At 33.3% G+C, this 19,561-nt stretch overlaps 1 protein-coding gene across 1 annotated transcript; it reads left to right on the top strand.

Moving 5' to 3' along the window:
• Positions 1 to 181: 181 nt before the first annotated feature.
• Positions 182 to 18,337, top strand: LOC134277123 (uncharacterized). Its single transcript, XM_062759409.1, has 22 exons — positions 182 to 336; positions 4,833 to 5,083; positions 5,430 to 5,611; positions 6,102 to 6,208; positions 7,418 to 7,692; positions 7,847 to 8,002; positions 8,222 to 8,262; positions 8,364 to 8,461; positions 8,841 to 9,024; positions 9,377 to 9,454; positions 9,588 to 9,701; positions 10,035 to 10,148; positions 10,294 to 10,407; positions 10,545 to 10,658; positions 10,830 to 10,943; positions 11,932 to 12,045; positions 13,803 to 13,947; positions 14,186 to 14,361; positions 14,443 to 14,587; positions 14,723 to 14,901; positions 17,863 to 18,012; positions 18,165 to 18,337. Exons 1-22 carry the CDS (start codon positions 202 to 204, stop codon positions 18,335 to 18,337), a joined length of 3,159 nt encoding a protein of 1,052 aa, XP_062615393.1. The 5' UTR covers positions 182 to 201.
• The last annotated feature ends 1,224 nt before the right edge of the window (positions 18,338 to 19,561 follow it).

Genomic DNA, 19,561 nt, shown 5'->3' on the forward strand with positions numbered 1-19,561 from the left:
ACTTCATACAATCGAGGTTCAAATATCTTTTTTAAATTAAAATTCTGATTAGGATATTAAAATCAATCGAGATATAAATGATTTACTGGTGCACGTATTCTTCGAAACATATCTTCTACTTTAAACCTGCATTTAAATACCCTCTTCGAACCACTATTTTCAGAAAACTCAAACTGCACGACGAGTTGCAATGTGCAGTTTATGCTGAATGTATGCTGTACAATAATTCAGGCTGGGATGAAGCCTATCCTGATTTTATCTATCTTTTTTGTGGTAGTGAAAGGGTCTCACTTCCGCGGAGGTATTTTTACATGGCGGCATATTTCTGGAAATGAGGTAACTATAGCTAGTGACTTTCATTTGACGAGAGATCTACCGGCACTATCTTTTTTCAGGTTTCTAAGGGATGTTTAATTATAATGGTTGTGTTTTTAAAATTTTTAGTCCTATAGGAACAATATTTTATAAGAGCTGTTCAATTGAATAATTATAAAAGAAAAATTAAAGAAATCAAAGAGGTTTTCTAAGTAAACAGTCTTTTCTAAAGTTGTTTAGGAAACAACACCTTTTAAACGTGTTTTTCAAAGTTTTTTCAAAGTGTAAATAAGGTTGCAAAAATTGAATAAAAAAGATAAAATCGCAAAAGAAAAGGAAAAGTTCTAAAGAAACAAATGGCAAAATTTTTGTGCTGATTTTGCATAATTAAAGTTAGGATACCCTCCATTGAAAATTTATCAGAATCATTTCAGACGGTTTTATTGATTGTCGCTGAAGATATTTAAGTGAATATCCCAGTGAACTTGAAATAAAAGTCACCACAGTGTCTGTTTTATATTTGGATGCTTTAGCGATAATCAACAAAATTGACAACAAAATTGAATGACGAACGGGGTGATTTTGTTTTTAATCATCGTCAAGTTTCTTAATTTTGCACAGTAGAATTTCTCCTTCCCATCCCCTGCAAATTTTATTTATTCGATACCCAGGAGCTCAAAGAGTAATTTTTTTTAAACCCAGGCAGGGTTCTCATTATGTTACAGGGATTTTAGATAAAGTCAGTTTATTGGCAGTGTAAGCAATTTTTAATTACTTTTTGGGGTGGCGTGTTTTATACAAATAACTATTAAACAATTGGTTTTATACTAAATTTGTCCCGCCTATGTCATACATACAGAAGACTAACAGCGATGTGACCGGATACTGACTTCTTAAAGGCACCTGATCCCACCTCGATCACTTTTTTTATTATCTTTACCCTCTGTTTTTGCATATTAATTTAATTAATAAACGATTTTTTAAAATAAATTTGAGATTTGATAAAAAATTCTTTTATACGAACATTGTCTCTACGTATTTTTGGAATGACCCTCGTACAAGTAAAGTCTTTTCATAATATATAAGATGTGTTTGTGAAAAACTATGCACTCGGAGGCAACAAAGTTGACCTTGGTGTTATTTGAAAGAACTTCATTAGTGGAGTATGTATACCAAACATGGAATATCTATCTCTTATTGCGAAGATTCAAAAAGCTATTTTTAGCATATGGGTCTCAGTCAAGGTCACAAGGTCATTGACCTTGGCGTCCTTTAAAGGAACTTTACTAGTCAAGTAAGCATACCAAATATGAAGTCTCTATATTTCATGGTTCAAAAGTTATGTTGAAGGTTAAAGTTGACAACAGACATACAAACAGACAGACAGGACAAATATAATATATGCCCCCGATCTATCGATCCGGGCGCATAAAAATAAAAGGACAATAATTATTTTCCAGGTTCAAAGACCTACGAAATGTATAGATGAACAAACTGTTGTTATCTATTTCAACTCTTCCAAATCTTTTACTAAATAAACTTCCTTTTAAACAAATCTAAATTTCTTTCTTCTTGGTGTTGTTGCAATGAATGCTGATCAATGTTTATAGTTTTAAAAATTTCATTTATTGTTAACTGTTGGTTTTTATGATAGAGCTAATGGTTTTAGTTTTATATTGATATCTTCAAAAAAGTATATTAATTTGGAAAGATTCAAATCTTTGCTTGTATGAGTTTTCCAAAATGAAAACTTTATATGCATAATTCTTGTCCTTGAATTCCCATTGCAACGAAACAAGTATGTTATTGCATGTATGACAAAGCGTTACTCTCTTTGAACAAAAACAAAGTAAGACAAAGCTATATCCAAATGCAATTTGATTTTTAAATAAAAGAACTTGTTTGAAATATTAAAAAAGAGAGCAAACAACTGTTGTGACGCAAAAGTGACACAAAGCGAGCAGTGCCATATGAAATATAAGTATTGCATAATCTTCTGGAATTTGAGACATTTGGTCTGCGCATGAAATATTTAACAAGATTTGTATTGACTGTTTAGATTTAACTTCCTCGTTCCATTCACCGCTCGATCTAGATTTTTTTTCTCGGTATTATGTTCAGCGGTCCATTATTTTTCAAAAGAGTAAAACCCGAATACTAAGATGCCATTCTATTACACAATTTAAATAAGTGAAAGAGGAGTTCATTTTAAAAGAAAATTTAGCCACTTGACAGAAAATAAATAGGCTTTACAAGTAATTGCACATAGTTACAGGTATGGTTTACAAGATTCCATAGATAGATTTATAGGGCGTGAAATTCTCAAAATAAGGTATAAATTAAACAAACATGTACTGAACTAATATTTTTAAAAATATTGATTTTTTCATTGTTGTTTTTTTTAGAACAGGTAACTCAAGTATGAAAAATATTCAACAAATTGTCGCATTAGGAATGCTTCATTTACTGTACACAAGATGGTCCCTTGTATTGCTGTATGCACACAAAAGCTGACCAAAACAAGAAGAAAATTTCATTTGTCTACCTAAATAAATAAAGAGATCAATAAATTAGGAATGGACTTTATTCAAAATTTTCAACTTTTCCTTACATTTGTTATTAAAAAAGAATTTTAATGTACAGTAATAGTTTTTGCTTGTGCGTTGGTGTGCTTCTTTCTCAAAGAAATATATTTATGTCTATTAAATACAATAAACATTGAGAAATAAACATCCTGAAATGAAAAGAGAACAATATTCAAGCACTAAAGTCAATTAACTAAAACAAATCTTGGAGTAAAACAAACACGTATTTCTTAAACATTAGAGGGGATCAGGTGCCACGGAGGGGTGTGCATCCCCTGTCATACCATAGACGTCGGAAGCAAATTGTAAGTGGGTTGTTAATTGAAAGTGGGGGAGGGGGCTAAACCAACGAAAAAAAGGAAGCCCAAATTTTAAATGCTTATATTATGTCTACCTTTGAAAAAAAAGTGGACCGGGGTGGGATGGGGTGGAGGGGGAGTTCGCCCCACCTCCGGTTCCGTCGCCTATGCATCCGGTCAAACTCACAGTGTGCTTCTTGTAATGATCTGAAAATAACAGAAAAATCCGATAAGAATTCAGTGTTTGAATAATGGCCTAACAATTTGTCTGACTAACGTCCATCAGCATTTGAATTTTTGATAGATAATATATGCTGACAAAGTCATTATATCGACCATAGAACTTACGGTACGATAACTTTAAACTGCTGATATTTTTGTCTCAACAACTTGTTTGTTACTAACTTTAGTATATTAACTCGTTTTAGAAATTCGTCATACGTAGAGCATGTGATAACGTATCTCATCGAGATATAAACCCCAATTGCAAGTGATAATTTAAAAAGTATACTGCTTCATATGTAAAGGAAATTGACAATTGAAAAATTAAAGTCATTACGGTTATAATAAAAGTTTGTTGTCAGATTACCATTAACATCTTTTTATAGTAAAATATCCAGATATGAAATTCTGAGGTATTTTTTTTAAATTCAAGCTCACCAGGATATACCTATCGTATACGTATCAACATAAGTATGGATATAACCATTGTTAATTGACAACACGATGTTGATATATCTAAATGTCGAGTTGAAGTTCAAAGCAAGTGCTGTCTTCTTTTCGCGAATAAGATTTTGAACAATTTCTACAATGCTGCGTCATATGAATCAATATAGGTCTGCTAATAATTGGGCGAAATTCTAATTCTTTTTCGTAAGCACGAAGAATTAGTGTAAAATAATCAGGTTAAAAATAAGATAGAAAGGTGGATCAGATTACAATGGTTTACCATTACACATTACCCAAGGCCTGGTCGGGAGTCCCATATCAAGAAGAAAACAGGATGTGTCTGTTGAAAAAACTGATGCTGCCCTGTGTGGCAGCTTTTGGCGAAGTTGAATTTTCTCACATTCAAGTCTTACTCCATTGTCAAGAGATCAACAATTTTGTTACCCAAAGAAAGGACTTATCAATGAATATATATTTGAAATATGAAAGCCCAGGTACTAACCTTTTTAAAACTGTGACCAAGATCAAGTTTTTAAAACTAAATCAAACTGTAAGATCAAGGTCAAAGGCTTAACATTAATGGAACCCAGGGAAAGACCTTTTTTAAGAAATGAATAAGACTATTGAAATATAAAAGCCTTAGCACAAATGTTTTAAAGCTATGGCAAAGGTTAAAGCTTCTCAAAATTTAACTCAAACTCCAAGGTCAAAATTGTTGTTCATCAAAAGGAACATTCCCATTGCCAAAATTAGTTTAATGTTTGGAAGCATACAAAAAAAAATACGGAAAACCAAGTCTGAAAGATTGACAGACAAGAGGAGAAACAAGCAGACAGACCGACGACGAAGAGGAAACCTATAGTCCCCTTCGGTTTCACTTGTAGGGAACAAACAACATATCAAATGAAATCTGAATGAAATGTAAAAAAAAAACTGTACAGAAACTCATTCTTTTTTTATTTAGGTCCGAGTCAAACACAGAATGTCATGGAGGAACACATTTTATTCTCCCGTTTGTGATGATGATTATAAGGATAGTGGAACAAATAGGACTTTCGGTACTGTCAGCTGTTTTAGTGGATGTAGCGGTTTTACATGGAATACTCCTTCCCTCTTGTCTGTCTGTACAGATTTCAGTACCTCTGAAGATTGGGCAACATACGAAGGGGAATTCGATGTTTCTCTACCATCTTCATCGACATCCTATTTCATTGGGTAATGGCGATATTCAGACATTGTTAAGTTCATAGGTTTGAAAAAAAGATACAATGTAGTTTATGAAAAGAAAGATGCAAAAAAGTACATTTGTACTACAGGTATTATAAATAATGACAAGGAAATCAGGGGAATTAATAGTATTTAAAGGGATCGTCGGTAGGTTAACGTTTTTCAAACCAAGTTTGTTTATCGTTTAAAGTCTTCGAATATTAAAATTGAATATATTTTGCTTTCCCATTTTTCCACATTTGAGTTACCTTTCCCGGAGTTAAGAGTGCTGATGGGGGCTGACAGCAAAAAAAAAATGTATAACAAATTTTGGGAGAATTTCATTTATTTTTAGGTACGATTCGTGTTGTTGGATAAGCTCACTGGTGTTGAACTCCAACTCCAACTGGAGGATAGCAACACGTGTAGACCTTACATACCGACAAGACATAGGTGGTATCAATACATCTCCAGTAACAGCCATGCAACCTATCGTACGTCTTCAACGTGGTTGCAGTCATAGTATTAAAATACCAGGTATGCCAAAACCGCGTTTTAATAAACTTTAAACGATCATTTTAATGGTGGGAAGGTAATATTACATGGAGTCATATCAACTGGATAAATCCACAGTAACGAATTAATGAGCAATTTGAAATAAAAATTAAATTCTGAAATTAACGTATTGATCAAAATGTGAATTAAGAAATGTAAAATTCTTTTAAACCAATTCAAATATGTATCATTGTCGCTGCATGCCATATATCAACAAAAAGCAACAAAGTATGTAATTGTGACCATCAGTCTTGAATTAGAAATTGATTATAATTCATATATACTAGTACCTAAACAGTTTTACTTATGCTCTTCATGACTTGAAATTGTATTTAATCGCTTAATCCATTTAGAAGAATATTCATCTTGATAAGTTTTTTAGTAGATCTACAGTTACTACAGTAACGTCACTTTATTTAAGAAATATCTTGAATTGCGTCAATTGTTAGATAATTAAATTCTTTATCTTAAGTTGCTGATGATGACGGAGACACAGTGAGATGTAGATGGGGACGAAATTCACCAGATGATGAGTGTAGCGGAATCTGTAATTCTTTTCCGGGTGCTGTTTTAAATGAGGTATTTAACAGCGTAGACATTATATTGGGTAATCAGTAGATTAAGGAGAGGCCCAGTCTTCTCGGAATTCGTGGGTACCTCATCCATGAATTATTATCCTCAACAAATTAAAATAATAGGGTTATAAAGTCTTTTTTTCCTTTTGAATGTATAAGAGAATTCACATAATAAGGTCCCCACAAGACTAGAATTTTAGCAATTCACGAAAATTAGCTTCCATGAACATGATTCCACAGTTATCTTTATTAGGAAACGGCATTCTAAATATGATACTTTGATTTTGTGATTTCTATTTTTTTACTGATATGAAATAATGAACCCGTAACAATGTCACCAGTAAACCCCAATTTTCAGTGCCTATATAATGTACATGTATATATTTGCAAAATGAAGGGGGCTAAGCCGTCCCTACCCCCCCCCCCCCCCCCGGTTCCGACACCTATGATGTAGGAAACATTTTGAGCAGTTGCTTAGTGGTTTGTACTCGTACCGTATTCTTTTCTGGTCATCTTGCAACATATATATGCGGTATCCATTTGGCAGACATCTTTCGTTTTTTTTTTCTAAATGCATTTCAAAATGAAATGCAACCACGAAAGCTATATACCAACAGCTTTGAGAATATAACAAATCGTGTATCTGCCATCACTTTCAATTATCTCCTTGACTTTTAAGACATTCTTTCCGCATTTAACAGTCACAAGTCGCTCATTTTTTGCTGCGTCTTTGAAGGACGCTGGTCCGAAACCTTTCTCTCTCTACCTACTATACGAGCTGTCTCATAAAATACCTTACCAGACCGAAAAACTTCCCCCAGCTAGTTCGTTAAATTTGCATTACTGAATAAACGGCTTATATGTTATGATTTGTTATCCAACAATGGAATTTACTCAACAGTGATGAATGACTGGCTTTATTGAAATGACTAAAATTTGAAATCATGTGAATCTTGAGCTTCATGTTATTGTTGGAAAGGTATAATTGAATACAGCTTTGAACAAGAGTATCATCATCCACGAAATAAATTCCAAGCATTATCATAAAGAGGCACCAAAATTTGTAGGAAAAAAATATAGTTTACAATACATAATGAATAATTTTGCTTTTAATTTTCTTTTATTTTCTTAAGTCTAAGAAGTAAATATTAATTTTTTTCTTGGAAATTTTCGGTACTGCCCTACACTTGACAATAAATATATTTATTTTTAGGCAACCTGTACATTAAATTATTCCTCAGTGTCGAATTCAGCTGGTTATTATGGCGTGGCTATTCAGATCGAAGACTTCGCTTCACCTTCATCATCTATTCCACTAAGTAGCATTCCCCTTCAATTCCTGGTTGAAGTCTTTGATTCTTCAAGTGCATGTGCCTCGGCACCAACTTTTATTTCACCAACGCCACCTGATGGAAGGTGCTACGAGTCAGTTCAGGGCGTGACTTTTAGTGTAGAAATTCGAATCAGGACTGGAACCAGTAGCCAGTAGTAAGTTTGTACTTCACAGACTAGAGTCAAGGCCTAAAATAGGAAATGAAAGCAAGGGAAACTCTTAAATATTTATGAATATTTCACACTTAGTATTGCATTAATAATATGAAAACAATCTTCAGTAAAATTTACTAAATATTCAATTATCAAGCATCCAAGAAGTGGCTACGCAGTCCCCAGTTGGTGTTACCAAGTCCAGCATCCAAGCCATCTCCCAGACGGATTACTACATTACACTGAGGTGGACACCTACTAGCAGTCAACAAGGGTCCTACATCATCTGCTTCACAGCTGAGGATAACTTGGGGTGAATGCTAAAACATTCTGTCAACCTCGAGGGAAAAAAATCTTACTACAAAATGTCTAATACATGTATACTCCTTTTTCAACATATTAACAGTATGTCTAGATGACTTTTTGTATACCCTTTAACATGAAGTAGTTTTCTCTCCTTTCAAAGCATCTACACTAAAACAGTTGTATATAACTTTTTCCTTTTTAAATTTTCATTTTTTTTTCAATTTAGTTTAACAACGGAATCACGATGCATTACTTTGAATGCTGTTGGTAAGTATACTAAGTAAAGTGTGAGGTCAAAATATATTTAACAATAATGTTAAAACAACGAAGATTTCAAATATTTATTTTCTCAATGTATGACTTCTTAGGTTCCAGTACATTGCCCTCGATTGTCCTGGGCAGTCAGACACCTTCAGGATCAGTATATGGCGATAACCACCAGTGGTCTTTGAGATATTCGAATTACGTGAGTCAATAAAATTTACATATTTTGGCTTGAAAGTTACCGATTAAGCTTCAAGTAACCGAAGTTATTAATTGAGCATTTAATGTAGTGAAGTACAGTTTGATCAATAAGGAATGGATATGTTTAAAGTAAGGAAAACGATACAGAGTTTTATATTGTTAACTGAAAGACAACTTACCAAAAAAATAATAAAAACCCACAACCTGTTGTTCAGTGATCGGTCAGTTTTCCTAACTAACTGTGTATTGCATGGTCACAGAAATATCTTTCACAAGACTGTCAATGTGAGATTCAATGGCTGTTTCCTGACAATTCAATTAGTTTTTAAGTGGATTAGTTTAAGTGGAAAAGAGGAATTTCAACATGTGAGTATTTGTAGTTTGTGCGCCCTTCAACATCCACATTCATCAGAATCTACGAATCCAGTGGATTACTAGTGGAACGGGTTGACGTCACATCTTCAGCTGTTGTTTACCCACAATCCACCAGCGGAAGACAGTTGTCATTCTCCACTAACTACACCTACCAAAGAGGACGTTCCTATTATATACAGTTTGACGAAGGTATGTGTGCACAAATTCAATGGTATGTACGAATAAAATATAAATTGAGTTGTTTGAATGCACCTTGTAGCATCAGATTACTGAGTATTCTTAGGGCATGTCTGCCAAAGGGTTGTTTAAAGTTCCAATGGAGCTCTCCTACTGCGAAATTGAAATCAAAAACTTTGTTTCTGTTTAATCAAGAGAGTAGTCATAGAAATAGTTATAATTGTATGGAATAAAAAAAAATGAATAGATTGTGTTATTATATATAAGCAGAATTGACATGGAAAAATCAATTTAAAAAAAATCCTGTTTGTTCTTCCTTTAAAAGTCATTAATTTTAAAGTGTACTTTACTTTTTACACTTAAGGCGTAGCCAATAGAGAACTCGGTTGCAGTGTAAAATCTCCGGCTATTCAAAGCACTACGTTTTGGACTTTCTCAATATGTAAGTGTTTCCATTGATGCTTTGAAAGAATGTTTTTTCATTCGATAACCACAAATTGAGATATAAATGTAATATTCCAAGAGACAATACAATTGAAGTACTATTTTCTACAATATTTTAAATTTCCACTTAGATTACGTTCGCTGCAGTGACAATCCTTGTAGCAACAGCTACCAATGTACTGATCTGGTTGGTGATTACTCCTGTCAATGTTACCCGGGATTCACAGATAAAAACTGTACCACAAGTAAGACAAGGATATAATGTTCCAAGTCACAGGGCATTCTGTTGTTCAAGAAAACAGGCATAATCAAGTGTTTTTTACAGTTATTTTTAATCTAATCTCAAAAACGTAAAATATATCAATTAAACTGTTTTGTAAGCATTGTCTTTATACATTTAGTATAAGTTTTATCGAACGAGTCCATGGACTTTTTGATTATCTTCATATATATAAAAATGTATGAATTTGAAAAAATCAAAATATTCAATCTTTATTACAATGTAATAGGATACTCAACGAATGAATCAATGTGTTTCTAATTTATGAAATATTTTAAAATAAATTGCCTTCTTTTAGATATTGATGAATGTTCGTCCAACCCTTGTTGGAATGGCGGTACCTGTATTGACGGCGTCAATTCTTTCTCATGTCTTTGTGATTCTGATCACTATGGACCACTTTGTGGTGAACGTACGTTAAAACACTTTTGCAATGAGCATATAACAATAGTAATTTTATGATCCATGGACTGCCGAAGGTGGTCTCATAATGAATTTTTTTCAAATTTTAAATTCAACACAAAATAAAATTTCTAAAAAAAAAGTTGCAATGTTAGGTTATATAAGATGTGGTGACAATCCCTGTGAAAACAGCGCCACCTGTTCTGACGTAGTAGGTGGATACATGTGTTACTGCCCTAGTGGATATACAGGAGTGAATTGTTCCACTAGTAAGTAGAACTTAACCATCAAGTACCTCCTTTAAAACTTTATATAACAAAACTTGATCACTTTTATAACAAAATTTGATCACTTTTGTAACAATTAACAAAAAAGTCATTTTTATAAAATTATTTACATATTTTAGACACTGACGAATGTGTCTCGAACCCTTGTCAAAATGGTGGAACTTGTGTTGACAGAATTGATTCTTTCTCCTGTCTTTGTGATCCTGATCACTATGGATCCATTTGCAGCGAACGTGCGTTTATAATTATATACCTTGCAGTGAATGTACATGTACATATGTAATTTTGCAATGTATTTTTCATTCAAATTTTTTTTAAGCGAACTCAATGTTGAAGATAAATTCTATACATTTAAGAAATTTATTTAAATAATTAAACATTTCGAAGCAACTTCACAATTTAAGGTTACATAAGATGTCGAGACCATCCCTGTGAAAACAATGCCACATGTTCTGACGAAGTGAGCGGGTACAGCTGTAATTGTCCGAGAGGGTTCACAGGCGTGAACTGTTCTACTGGTTTGTTCTTATTCTTCATTAATTATCTCATTAATCTCTTTCTCTCTTTCTCTCTCTCTTTCTCTCTTTTGTGCTTTGATGTGTGTTTGCGTTTTCAAATATACTACAGATTGATTGATTGTATATTGTTTAACGTCCCTTTCGAAATTTTTTCACTCATATGGAGACGCCACCACTTGCCGGTGGATAGCTGCAAATTTTGTCCTATACTCGGCACTCAAGGCCATTGAGCAGGGAGGGATCTTCTTCATGCCAGCACCTATTGCGACACAGGACTTCGGTTTATACGGTCTCATCCGAAGTACCGGTCTCCACGTCCCACAGTGGGATTCAAACTCGCGACGTAAGGATTAACTCCTTACTTCGCGACTCTAGAGCAGACGCTCTAACCACTGCGTCACACGGGCGACAATATACTACAGAAAAAAATAATAATGAATTTAATAGTCAGTTAATGAAGTTAAGATTTAAACAATAAAAGCCCTAGGGCCCGTTTCACAAAGAAAAAACCTCCCCGACTTTGACCAGAATAATTCCTCAAACTTAATTAAAAGGCTAAGAAAGAATAAATGTAATACTGTACTTCTTTAAAAAATTAAAAATTAAATTTAATTCGAACTTGTTTACGTATGGTCATTTTAGCAACTTATTTCAGTTTCATTGAGAAAGACTTTATATAATAGATCTTTCTAGCAAAACGTTGAACATATGAAGTTTTAAAAAGGGGATATCATAAATCGATTGAAAAATTATCAAGGAAAAACAATTACATTTGCCCGGCTTACAATATACTAAATAAGATGGTCAATTTTATACGCAATGCAGGTATCGAAAATATCGATTAATGATATTACCTACGTGATTGTGAAACAATATAATTTTTATCATTTTTAAAATAATAAATACGAGCAAAACCCATCCTTTACTGAACAAAACATATATATTATTCTTCCTTTAAACTATTTTCCTAACGAAGGCTTACTTTCAGATATCGACGAATGTGAAACTGGTCCTTGTAAGAACAATGCATCTTGTTTAGACGGAATAGATTCCTACAAATGTCAATGTTATCCGGGATTTTATGGGGAAAACTGCACGGAAAGTAAGCACATTCAACAGAACTTAAAATTCTACAGTTAGTGTACTTAAAGTAATAAAAAAATTATGCCTGAAAGAAATAAATTTAATAGAAATTTGTATTGACAATGATGGTATAAAGTGTTACAACAGAGAGACTCTTGGTTTCTTTAAAACTGAAACTATTTATATGGAAATTTATAGACGAAATCTTCCTGATTGGCTTTTAAGTTTTTTAGCTCACCTGAGCCGAAGGCTCAAGTGAGCTTTTCTGATCACATTTTGTCCGTCGTCCGTCCGTCCGTCCGTCTGTCCGTCTGTCTGTCCGTCTGTAAACTTTTCACATTCTCGACTTCTTCTCAAGAACCACTGGGCCAATTTTGACCAAACTTCGTACAAAGCATTCTTGGGTGAAGGGGAATTTAAATTGTTAAAATGGAGGGACATATCCCCTCGCAAGGGGAGATAATCAAGAAAAGACAAAAATAGGGTTGGGTCATTAAAAAATCTTCTTCTCAAGAACCACTGGGCCAGTAAAGCTGAAACGTATGTGGAAGCATCCTGGGGTAGTGTAGATTCTAAATTGTTCAAATCATGACCCCCGGGGGAAGGGCGGGGCCACAATGGGGAATCAAAGTATTATATAGAAATATATAGGAAAAATCTTTGAAAATCTTCTTCTCAAGAACCACTGGGCCAGAAAAGCTGAAACTTATGTGGAAGCATCCTGGTATAGTGTAGATTCTAAATTGTTCACATCATGACCCCCGGGGGAAGGGCGGGGCCACAATGGGGAATCAAAGTTTTACATAGAAATATATAGGAAAAATCTTTGAAAATCTTCTTCTCCAGAACCACTGGGCCAGTAAAGCTGAAACTTATGTGGAAGCATCCTGGAATAATGTAGATTCTAAATTGTTCAAATAATGACCCCCGGGGGAAGGGCGGGGCCACAATGGGGAATCAAAAGTTTTATATAGAAATATATAGGAAAAATCTTTGAAAATCTTATTCTCAAGAACCCCTGGGCCAGAAAAAGTGAAGCTTATGTGGAAGCATTCTGGGGTAGTGTAAATTCTAAATTGTAGGAATCATGACCCCCGGGGGAAGGGCGGGGCCATTATAGGGAATCAGAGTTTTACATAGAAATATATAGGAAAAATCTTTGAAAATCTTCTTCTCAGGAACCACTGGGCCAGAAAATGAAACTTATGTGGAAGCATCCTGGTATAGTGTAGATTCTAAATTGTTCAAATCATGACCCCCGGGGGAAGGGCGGGGCCACAATAGGGTATCAAAGTTTTACATAGAAATATATAGGAAAAATCTTTGAAAATCTTCTTCTCAAGAACCACTGGGCCAGAAAAGCTGAAACTTATGTGGAAGCATCCTGGTATAATGTAGATTCTAAATTGTAGGAATCATGACACCAGGGGGAAGGGCGGGGCCACAATGGAAATCAAAGTTTAATATAGAAATATATAGGAAAAATCTTTGAAAATCTTCTTCTCAAGAACCACTCGGCCAGAAAAAGTGAAGCTTATGTGGAAGCATTCTGGGGTAGTGTAAATTCTAAATTGTAGGAATCATGACCCCCGGGGGAAGGGCGGGGCCTGAATGAGAGTTTTACATAGAAATATATAGGAAAAATCTTTGAAAATCAGGAACCACTGGACCAAAAAAGGACAATTTATCATGGGGTAGTGTATATTTCAAAATGTCTAAATTATGAAGGCTTTAAAGAAATCTGGTAAAGAACAGAATTTTTTTTTGCTTTTGAAGGGAATTTGGTGAGACTAATGGATGGGAGTACTCCGTATGAAGGGCGCGTGGAGATCTTCAATGATGGAGTCTGGGGAACCGTGTGTGACGATCACTGGGATGACAAAGACGCGGCGGTTGTTTGTGGAATGCTGGGATACTCCAGGTTACACAATGTTACAAAAAGATAAATGTCAATGATATGATATAATCATATTAGAGAGATATTAAAAATTAAAATGCTTCTTAATTTTTAGGTTTTCCCGTATTATTTCAAGAGATAAAAATATTTGTGATCATTTTAAATTCTATCTAAAATTGAAAAAGAATTTTAAAATTGTTTATCTGTTCGCTTAAAGTGAATTCACATTATTCATAAATACTGGTATTAAAATATTTTGTAGAAATAATGCAAAAGGACTGTGTTGTGAAGTATATGGCAAAGGAGGGCCTCAGATATGGCTGGATAACGTCGAATGCCTGGGGACTGAACAAGATATTTTCCACTGCCAACACATAGGATGGGGAAATCATAACTGTGATAACCATGAAGATGCAGCGGTTGTATGCTCATCAAATGGTATGGAATTGTTCATCTGATTTTGTCTTGTTTTTATGTGATATTTCTGTACAATGTTTCTTTGTTTTATATTTACATTAGATAAGCCTATAAGACTTGTTGGCGGGCCAAGTCAATATGAAGGAAGACTTGAGATTTATTACAATGGAGAATGGGGTACTGTCTGTGATGACTACTGGGATGAGAAAGATACTGCCGTGGTCTGTCAGTCACTGGGATTTTCATCGTGAGTAAATGGATCAAGAGCTACACTAAAGAGAGAAAGAATGATTGGTCTAGGGAAAGATGAACTTTTTAATTAAGATTTGTTCTTTTAATTCAATATTATTGAATGTATTAAATTCTATGTGTTTTCATTTAGAAAAAATGCAGTTAGTATGTGTTGTGCTAAGTTTGGAGAAGGAACGGGTCCCATACTTTTGGACGATGTGGATTGCTTGGGAAGTGAGACAGATATCGGACAATGCAAACACAGAGGATGGAAGGTCCATAATTGTCAACATTTAGAAGATGTGTCTATTAGATGTTCACCTAAAGAAGGTTTGAATATTTGCAATTAACATATGAATAGTTCATTTAGTCTTATAGGGAATAAAGATACTTAAACGCAAACATTATAACTCAAAAACTCAAAGGATCATTCTCTATAAGGCCGTTTTGCGGCCTATAATGACTTCAAATTTTCAGTTAGTATTTTTTCCCTTAAAAATTGCATGAATCACTAGGCTTATGTTCCAATTTAATGATAAATATTGGTTGGTTAAAGATACATTAGTATTTTTAATGACATAGTGTCACAAAGTAAGGTACTATCGGTCTGTATTAGCATTAGAGTAATGGGAAAACTCAAGAGGGTGGCTGTGTTAGATAACTCCTACGCACGTCATAACCACCTTTAACCAACACCAAAATTTGCATGTAAATTTCTTATAAATATAAAAAAGTGACTACCAAATTATGAATTTGGTTAAAGGTTGTTATGACATCTAAATAAAAACTTTTCACTTCATTTTTACGATATTTGCAGAAAAAGCTAACTACTCACAATGAAGGATATCAGCTTATGTAGATTATTTCTTTTTATAAACTTTTGGTTAGAGTACAATTTTCTGTTGATTTACTAAGATTTATATCAGCCATGCATATTTACTAAAAAAAAATGTGAACTTTTTCATTAAAAATCTAAAAATCAAAGGACTGTAAGGACTAGATGTCATGAAATTTCAAGTGGAGACGTTTCTTTGAAATGTCTGATAAAAATTAAGAAATAAAAACTTTTTATAGAATACTAGTATATAGTGTGAATATGAGTTATCTTTTATATTTATAATGATAGTTTAGTAAATCTATATAAGCTACTTCCTTGAATTTTGTTACGAGTACTGCATATATTCTTTGTTTTTCCTTATGAGTACTTTATATGTTCTAGAAATGATGAAAGCAATCTTTATTGAAGCGGTAACATGCATTTATTATTTGTGTTATAGACTCTTTCCTATGGGTACACTCATAATTTTTTATATGGACACTTCCGTACGAGTATCATGTGATCCATATTTTGTTAACTAGGACGTGATATCGAGAGGACTCAACCTATTCATCACACTTCTTTGATAGCATTCGATATAAGTTACGAGAACAGTAGTCCTGTCTTAGAAAATAATCTGGTAAAGAGGAGAAGGATTCCTAAATGTAATATGTGATTGATAGTTGGATGTTGTTTAACCCATTTTAGGATTTTTTCAACCAGATAAATAAATCATCCATTTAAGGTCAAGTGTTTATGCATAGTTGCATTACTAACCAACGCCCAACGCGGGACGGGACCTTTTCTCTTAAAAAAAAAAAGATAATATCCAAAAGACCGATGACATTTACTTTAAATGCTAAAGACTTAGGTAAGGAACTGTCACTATCCGTGTTAAACAAGTTTTTGATGCTGCACTGGGAAAGAGACTGAATTTAACCTACAGGTTTCAAGAGAGGGAAAGGAGCATCAAACCCTTAGGGTCCAATTTGTACCTGGGATGTTGTAGAACTCTTAATTCCGTAGACTAGTATATACAAATAATTTCAGAATCTGATATGCATAGTTGAAGGAACTGTTAAAATTCTGCTTCATTTTATGTTGTGCCGTTAGATAAGGGGGATGGGGAGGGGGGGGTCTCAACTTTTATACGTGTAAATACATAAAGTTTAGATTGCATTTTTAATTGAATATATCGTGCAACACGAGTAATTAAATAAAAGCAAAGCCATTTTACGACGCCATCTCATTTTACTTAGAGATGTATATTTGAATGCAACCTCTCTGATTTAAATGAATTGACTATTTACATGTGTATGGATAGTCAACATGTACTTGCATTGATATTCTTATGCTGTAAATTCTTTATTTATTTATTTTTTTTGCAATAGTTGAATTTTTTCTGAATTACTACTTCAGTTTTATCGATTTAATCGCAATCAAAATCCATTCAGTGCTTTCAACATTTGATACATAGCTTTTAGAGTTCAACAGAAACTTAGAAACCCCATTTTTAACATAGTTATTTTATGCGTAAAATAAGTAGCATATCTATAGAAATGATATACAATTAAAATATAATTACATATGATATAATATTTTTCAATAAATTGCAAATCAAACTTTTTTCAGCACCATACAGAGTGAATTTCGTAAAGATTAACGTTCAAAATATCCAAAATATGGATGCATCGGAATTCTTATCATAAAAATATCTTGAACCTTAAATTTAAAAAAAATCTTCGAATTTATTACTAAGGTCTGATGTATTTTCGACATAAATAAACAATTTTTGATTATTTACATTCAGAAACATGCATAGAAACTTGATTTAAATAGACGTACCCTCAATTTTTCTTTAACTGACAGCCATTTTTTTTATCTCTAAATCACGTGACTTAGATGATCGATGTTGAAAAACAAACATCAAAATCATGAACTAAAATGATTACAGTTATATAAAATCACATTTTAAAGTAATTTTATCGCAGGCCGGAAAATGGCCTTATAGAGAATGAACCTTTAAAATTTAAGGTAAAGGCTTTACATGAAAATTAGATTTTGGTTCACCTGAGTTGTGGTTTGATTCTTTATCCATATGGTCTATTGGGTCTGACTGATATCTTGAAATTGCCAAGAATCAGTTTGCTATATAATACTTCATAAAACAAACACTTCTCAAAAACTTAATTATTTATAAAATGGGATTCACATTTAGTTTTAAAGCCGTGGCTAAAGGGCAAAGAAAATTTTTATTTCAATTGTTTAAATGAATATTTAAATATCTTTTTTCGTTGGGCTGATTTTTATGGTCATTTTAAACTAAATGCATTTAATATTTCTAAAGAAAGGGCTCTGTGTGAAAACAAAAGATTTAAAAAGCATGGTTGGAAAAAGTTTTTTCTTTCAAATTTATAATTTCTGAACACCGATTATGCTTTCCTATAAAAAGAGTCTCTAATACGAATTTATAGATCCATCAACAATTTTTTCTACGACACTGACAACAAACCCAAGGGAATCAACATTGCAGTCAACAACTCCTCCTGCAACAACAACAACAACAACACCAATAATGATAACAACAAAGGATACTGATACAACTTCTATTACCGAAATTTCCAGTATGTTATTTTTTTCAGGGCATTATATTTAATTTTAAAATAGTTTTCATGATCTGAATTAAGATAATGATCTTATCTAAATAAAAAAAAATATTGCTCTTGTTTATATAAACAAATTTTTCTTTATGTAGTATACGAAATTCGTTTTTTAGACAAAACCATTCGACTTGTTGGAGGAGCTACTCCCTATGAGGGCAGAGTTGAAGTTTACTACAACGGGGAATGGGGAACAGTTTGTGATGACGGTTTGGAAAACAGTGGTCAAGGGAATTGGAATAACTCTTTTTCTAAAGTGATATGCCGATCTTTGGGATATTCCTCGTAAGAACTAAAAATCAATACAATGAATAATTTACTTTTATTCCTCTATTGAATAACAAAGATTTTCATCCCTGAAGCATATGTTTGTGAAGATCTGTCCTTATCTTGGCTTATTTTTTACATAATATGTATCACCTCAATATGAGAAGGAAGTGCCTCCCATTTTTGCATTTTATGAACAGGTTCTGTATCAGCATTAGATTTTTAATTGATGAAATTGCACTGCCTTTGATTTGCCATTAGAAAGCCAGAATAAATGTCGATTTGAAGAATAAAAAAGTAGATGCACTATGGCACATACAAATAAAGATTCTTTAAAAATATCAAAATTGTACCTTTTTGCTATCTTTTGGAAAAACGTTACCTTCTATCTATGGCACTTTATATAAAAAATTTGTTTCAGTCTTATTCATATTTATCAATAGTGGCCTCAACTTGTCATTAAGATATCGATTTATCGACAACAATATGACGGATTAAAGGGGAGGGAGGGGGCGCATCTCTTTAAAATTTTTAAAGTATGGCATGACTAATATTAATAATGCAAAATTTTTGGTTTTATCATTTGTGGTTTATTAATGAATTGTATTTTTTTTCAATGTCCAAGTATCAGTTTTCTTAAAAATCTGATGAAAACCTTGCATTTCCTCAGATATGAATAATCGCATACTTAATTATTCAATTTATTTTCTTTTAAAAAGTGAAATATCATAGTGTACGTATCTAACGTATACCAATATTTTTGTGCCTGGTTTTAGTACTAACTTAATACATGAAAACCCAGGAGCTTCTGGGGCTTGGCTCCTGGGTCCCTGCAGGGTTTGGCGACCCCATGAGGAGCTTCAGGGGGCCCCCAGACCCCCTCCCTGGACGTATCAACACCCCACCCCCCATTATAAATACATGTAACCTGACATATTCAATGTACGACAACAGAGATTACACAAAGATAATTTACTGGTTTATTGTCATAACAACGTTCTATACATGTACTTATTTTGTTTGCTTGAAATAGCGCATATATATATATATATATATATATATATATATATATATATATATATATATATATATATATATATATATATATATACTGTAAACCAACTTTTATTCGCGAGGAATTTTCACGAAGTTCTCGAGAGCCTCGGCATTGCGAATATTTCTCGTCTGCGAACCAGTCCTTAAATTTTCTGTGCCTATTTACAATAGATCAAAAAAGGCTTGATCG

This window comes from Saccostrea cucullata, unplaced genomic scaffold, assembly GCF_032062105.1.
Source record: "Saccostrea cucullata isolate Sc308-1 unplaced genomic scaffold, CSIRO_AGI_Scuc_v1 ctg313, whole genome shotgun sequence".
Lineage (NCBI taxonomy): Eukaryota > Metazoa > Mollusca > Bivalvia > Ostreida > Ostreidae > Saccostrea > Saccostrea cuccullata.

Coding starts and splice junctions, on each gene's coding strand:
- LOC134277123 (XM_062759409.1), top strand. CDS start 202: ATGCTGAATGTATGCTGTACAATAATTCAGGCTGGGATGAAGCCTATC. Junction 5,612..6,101: donor TCATAGTATTAAAATACCAG/GTATGCCAAAAC, acceptor CTTTATCTTAAG/TTGCTGATGATGACGGAGAC. Junction 13,948..14,185: donor GGAATGCTGGGATACTCCAG/GTTACACAATGT, acceptor AATATTTTGTAG/AAATAATGCAAAAGGACTGT.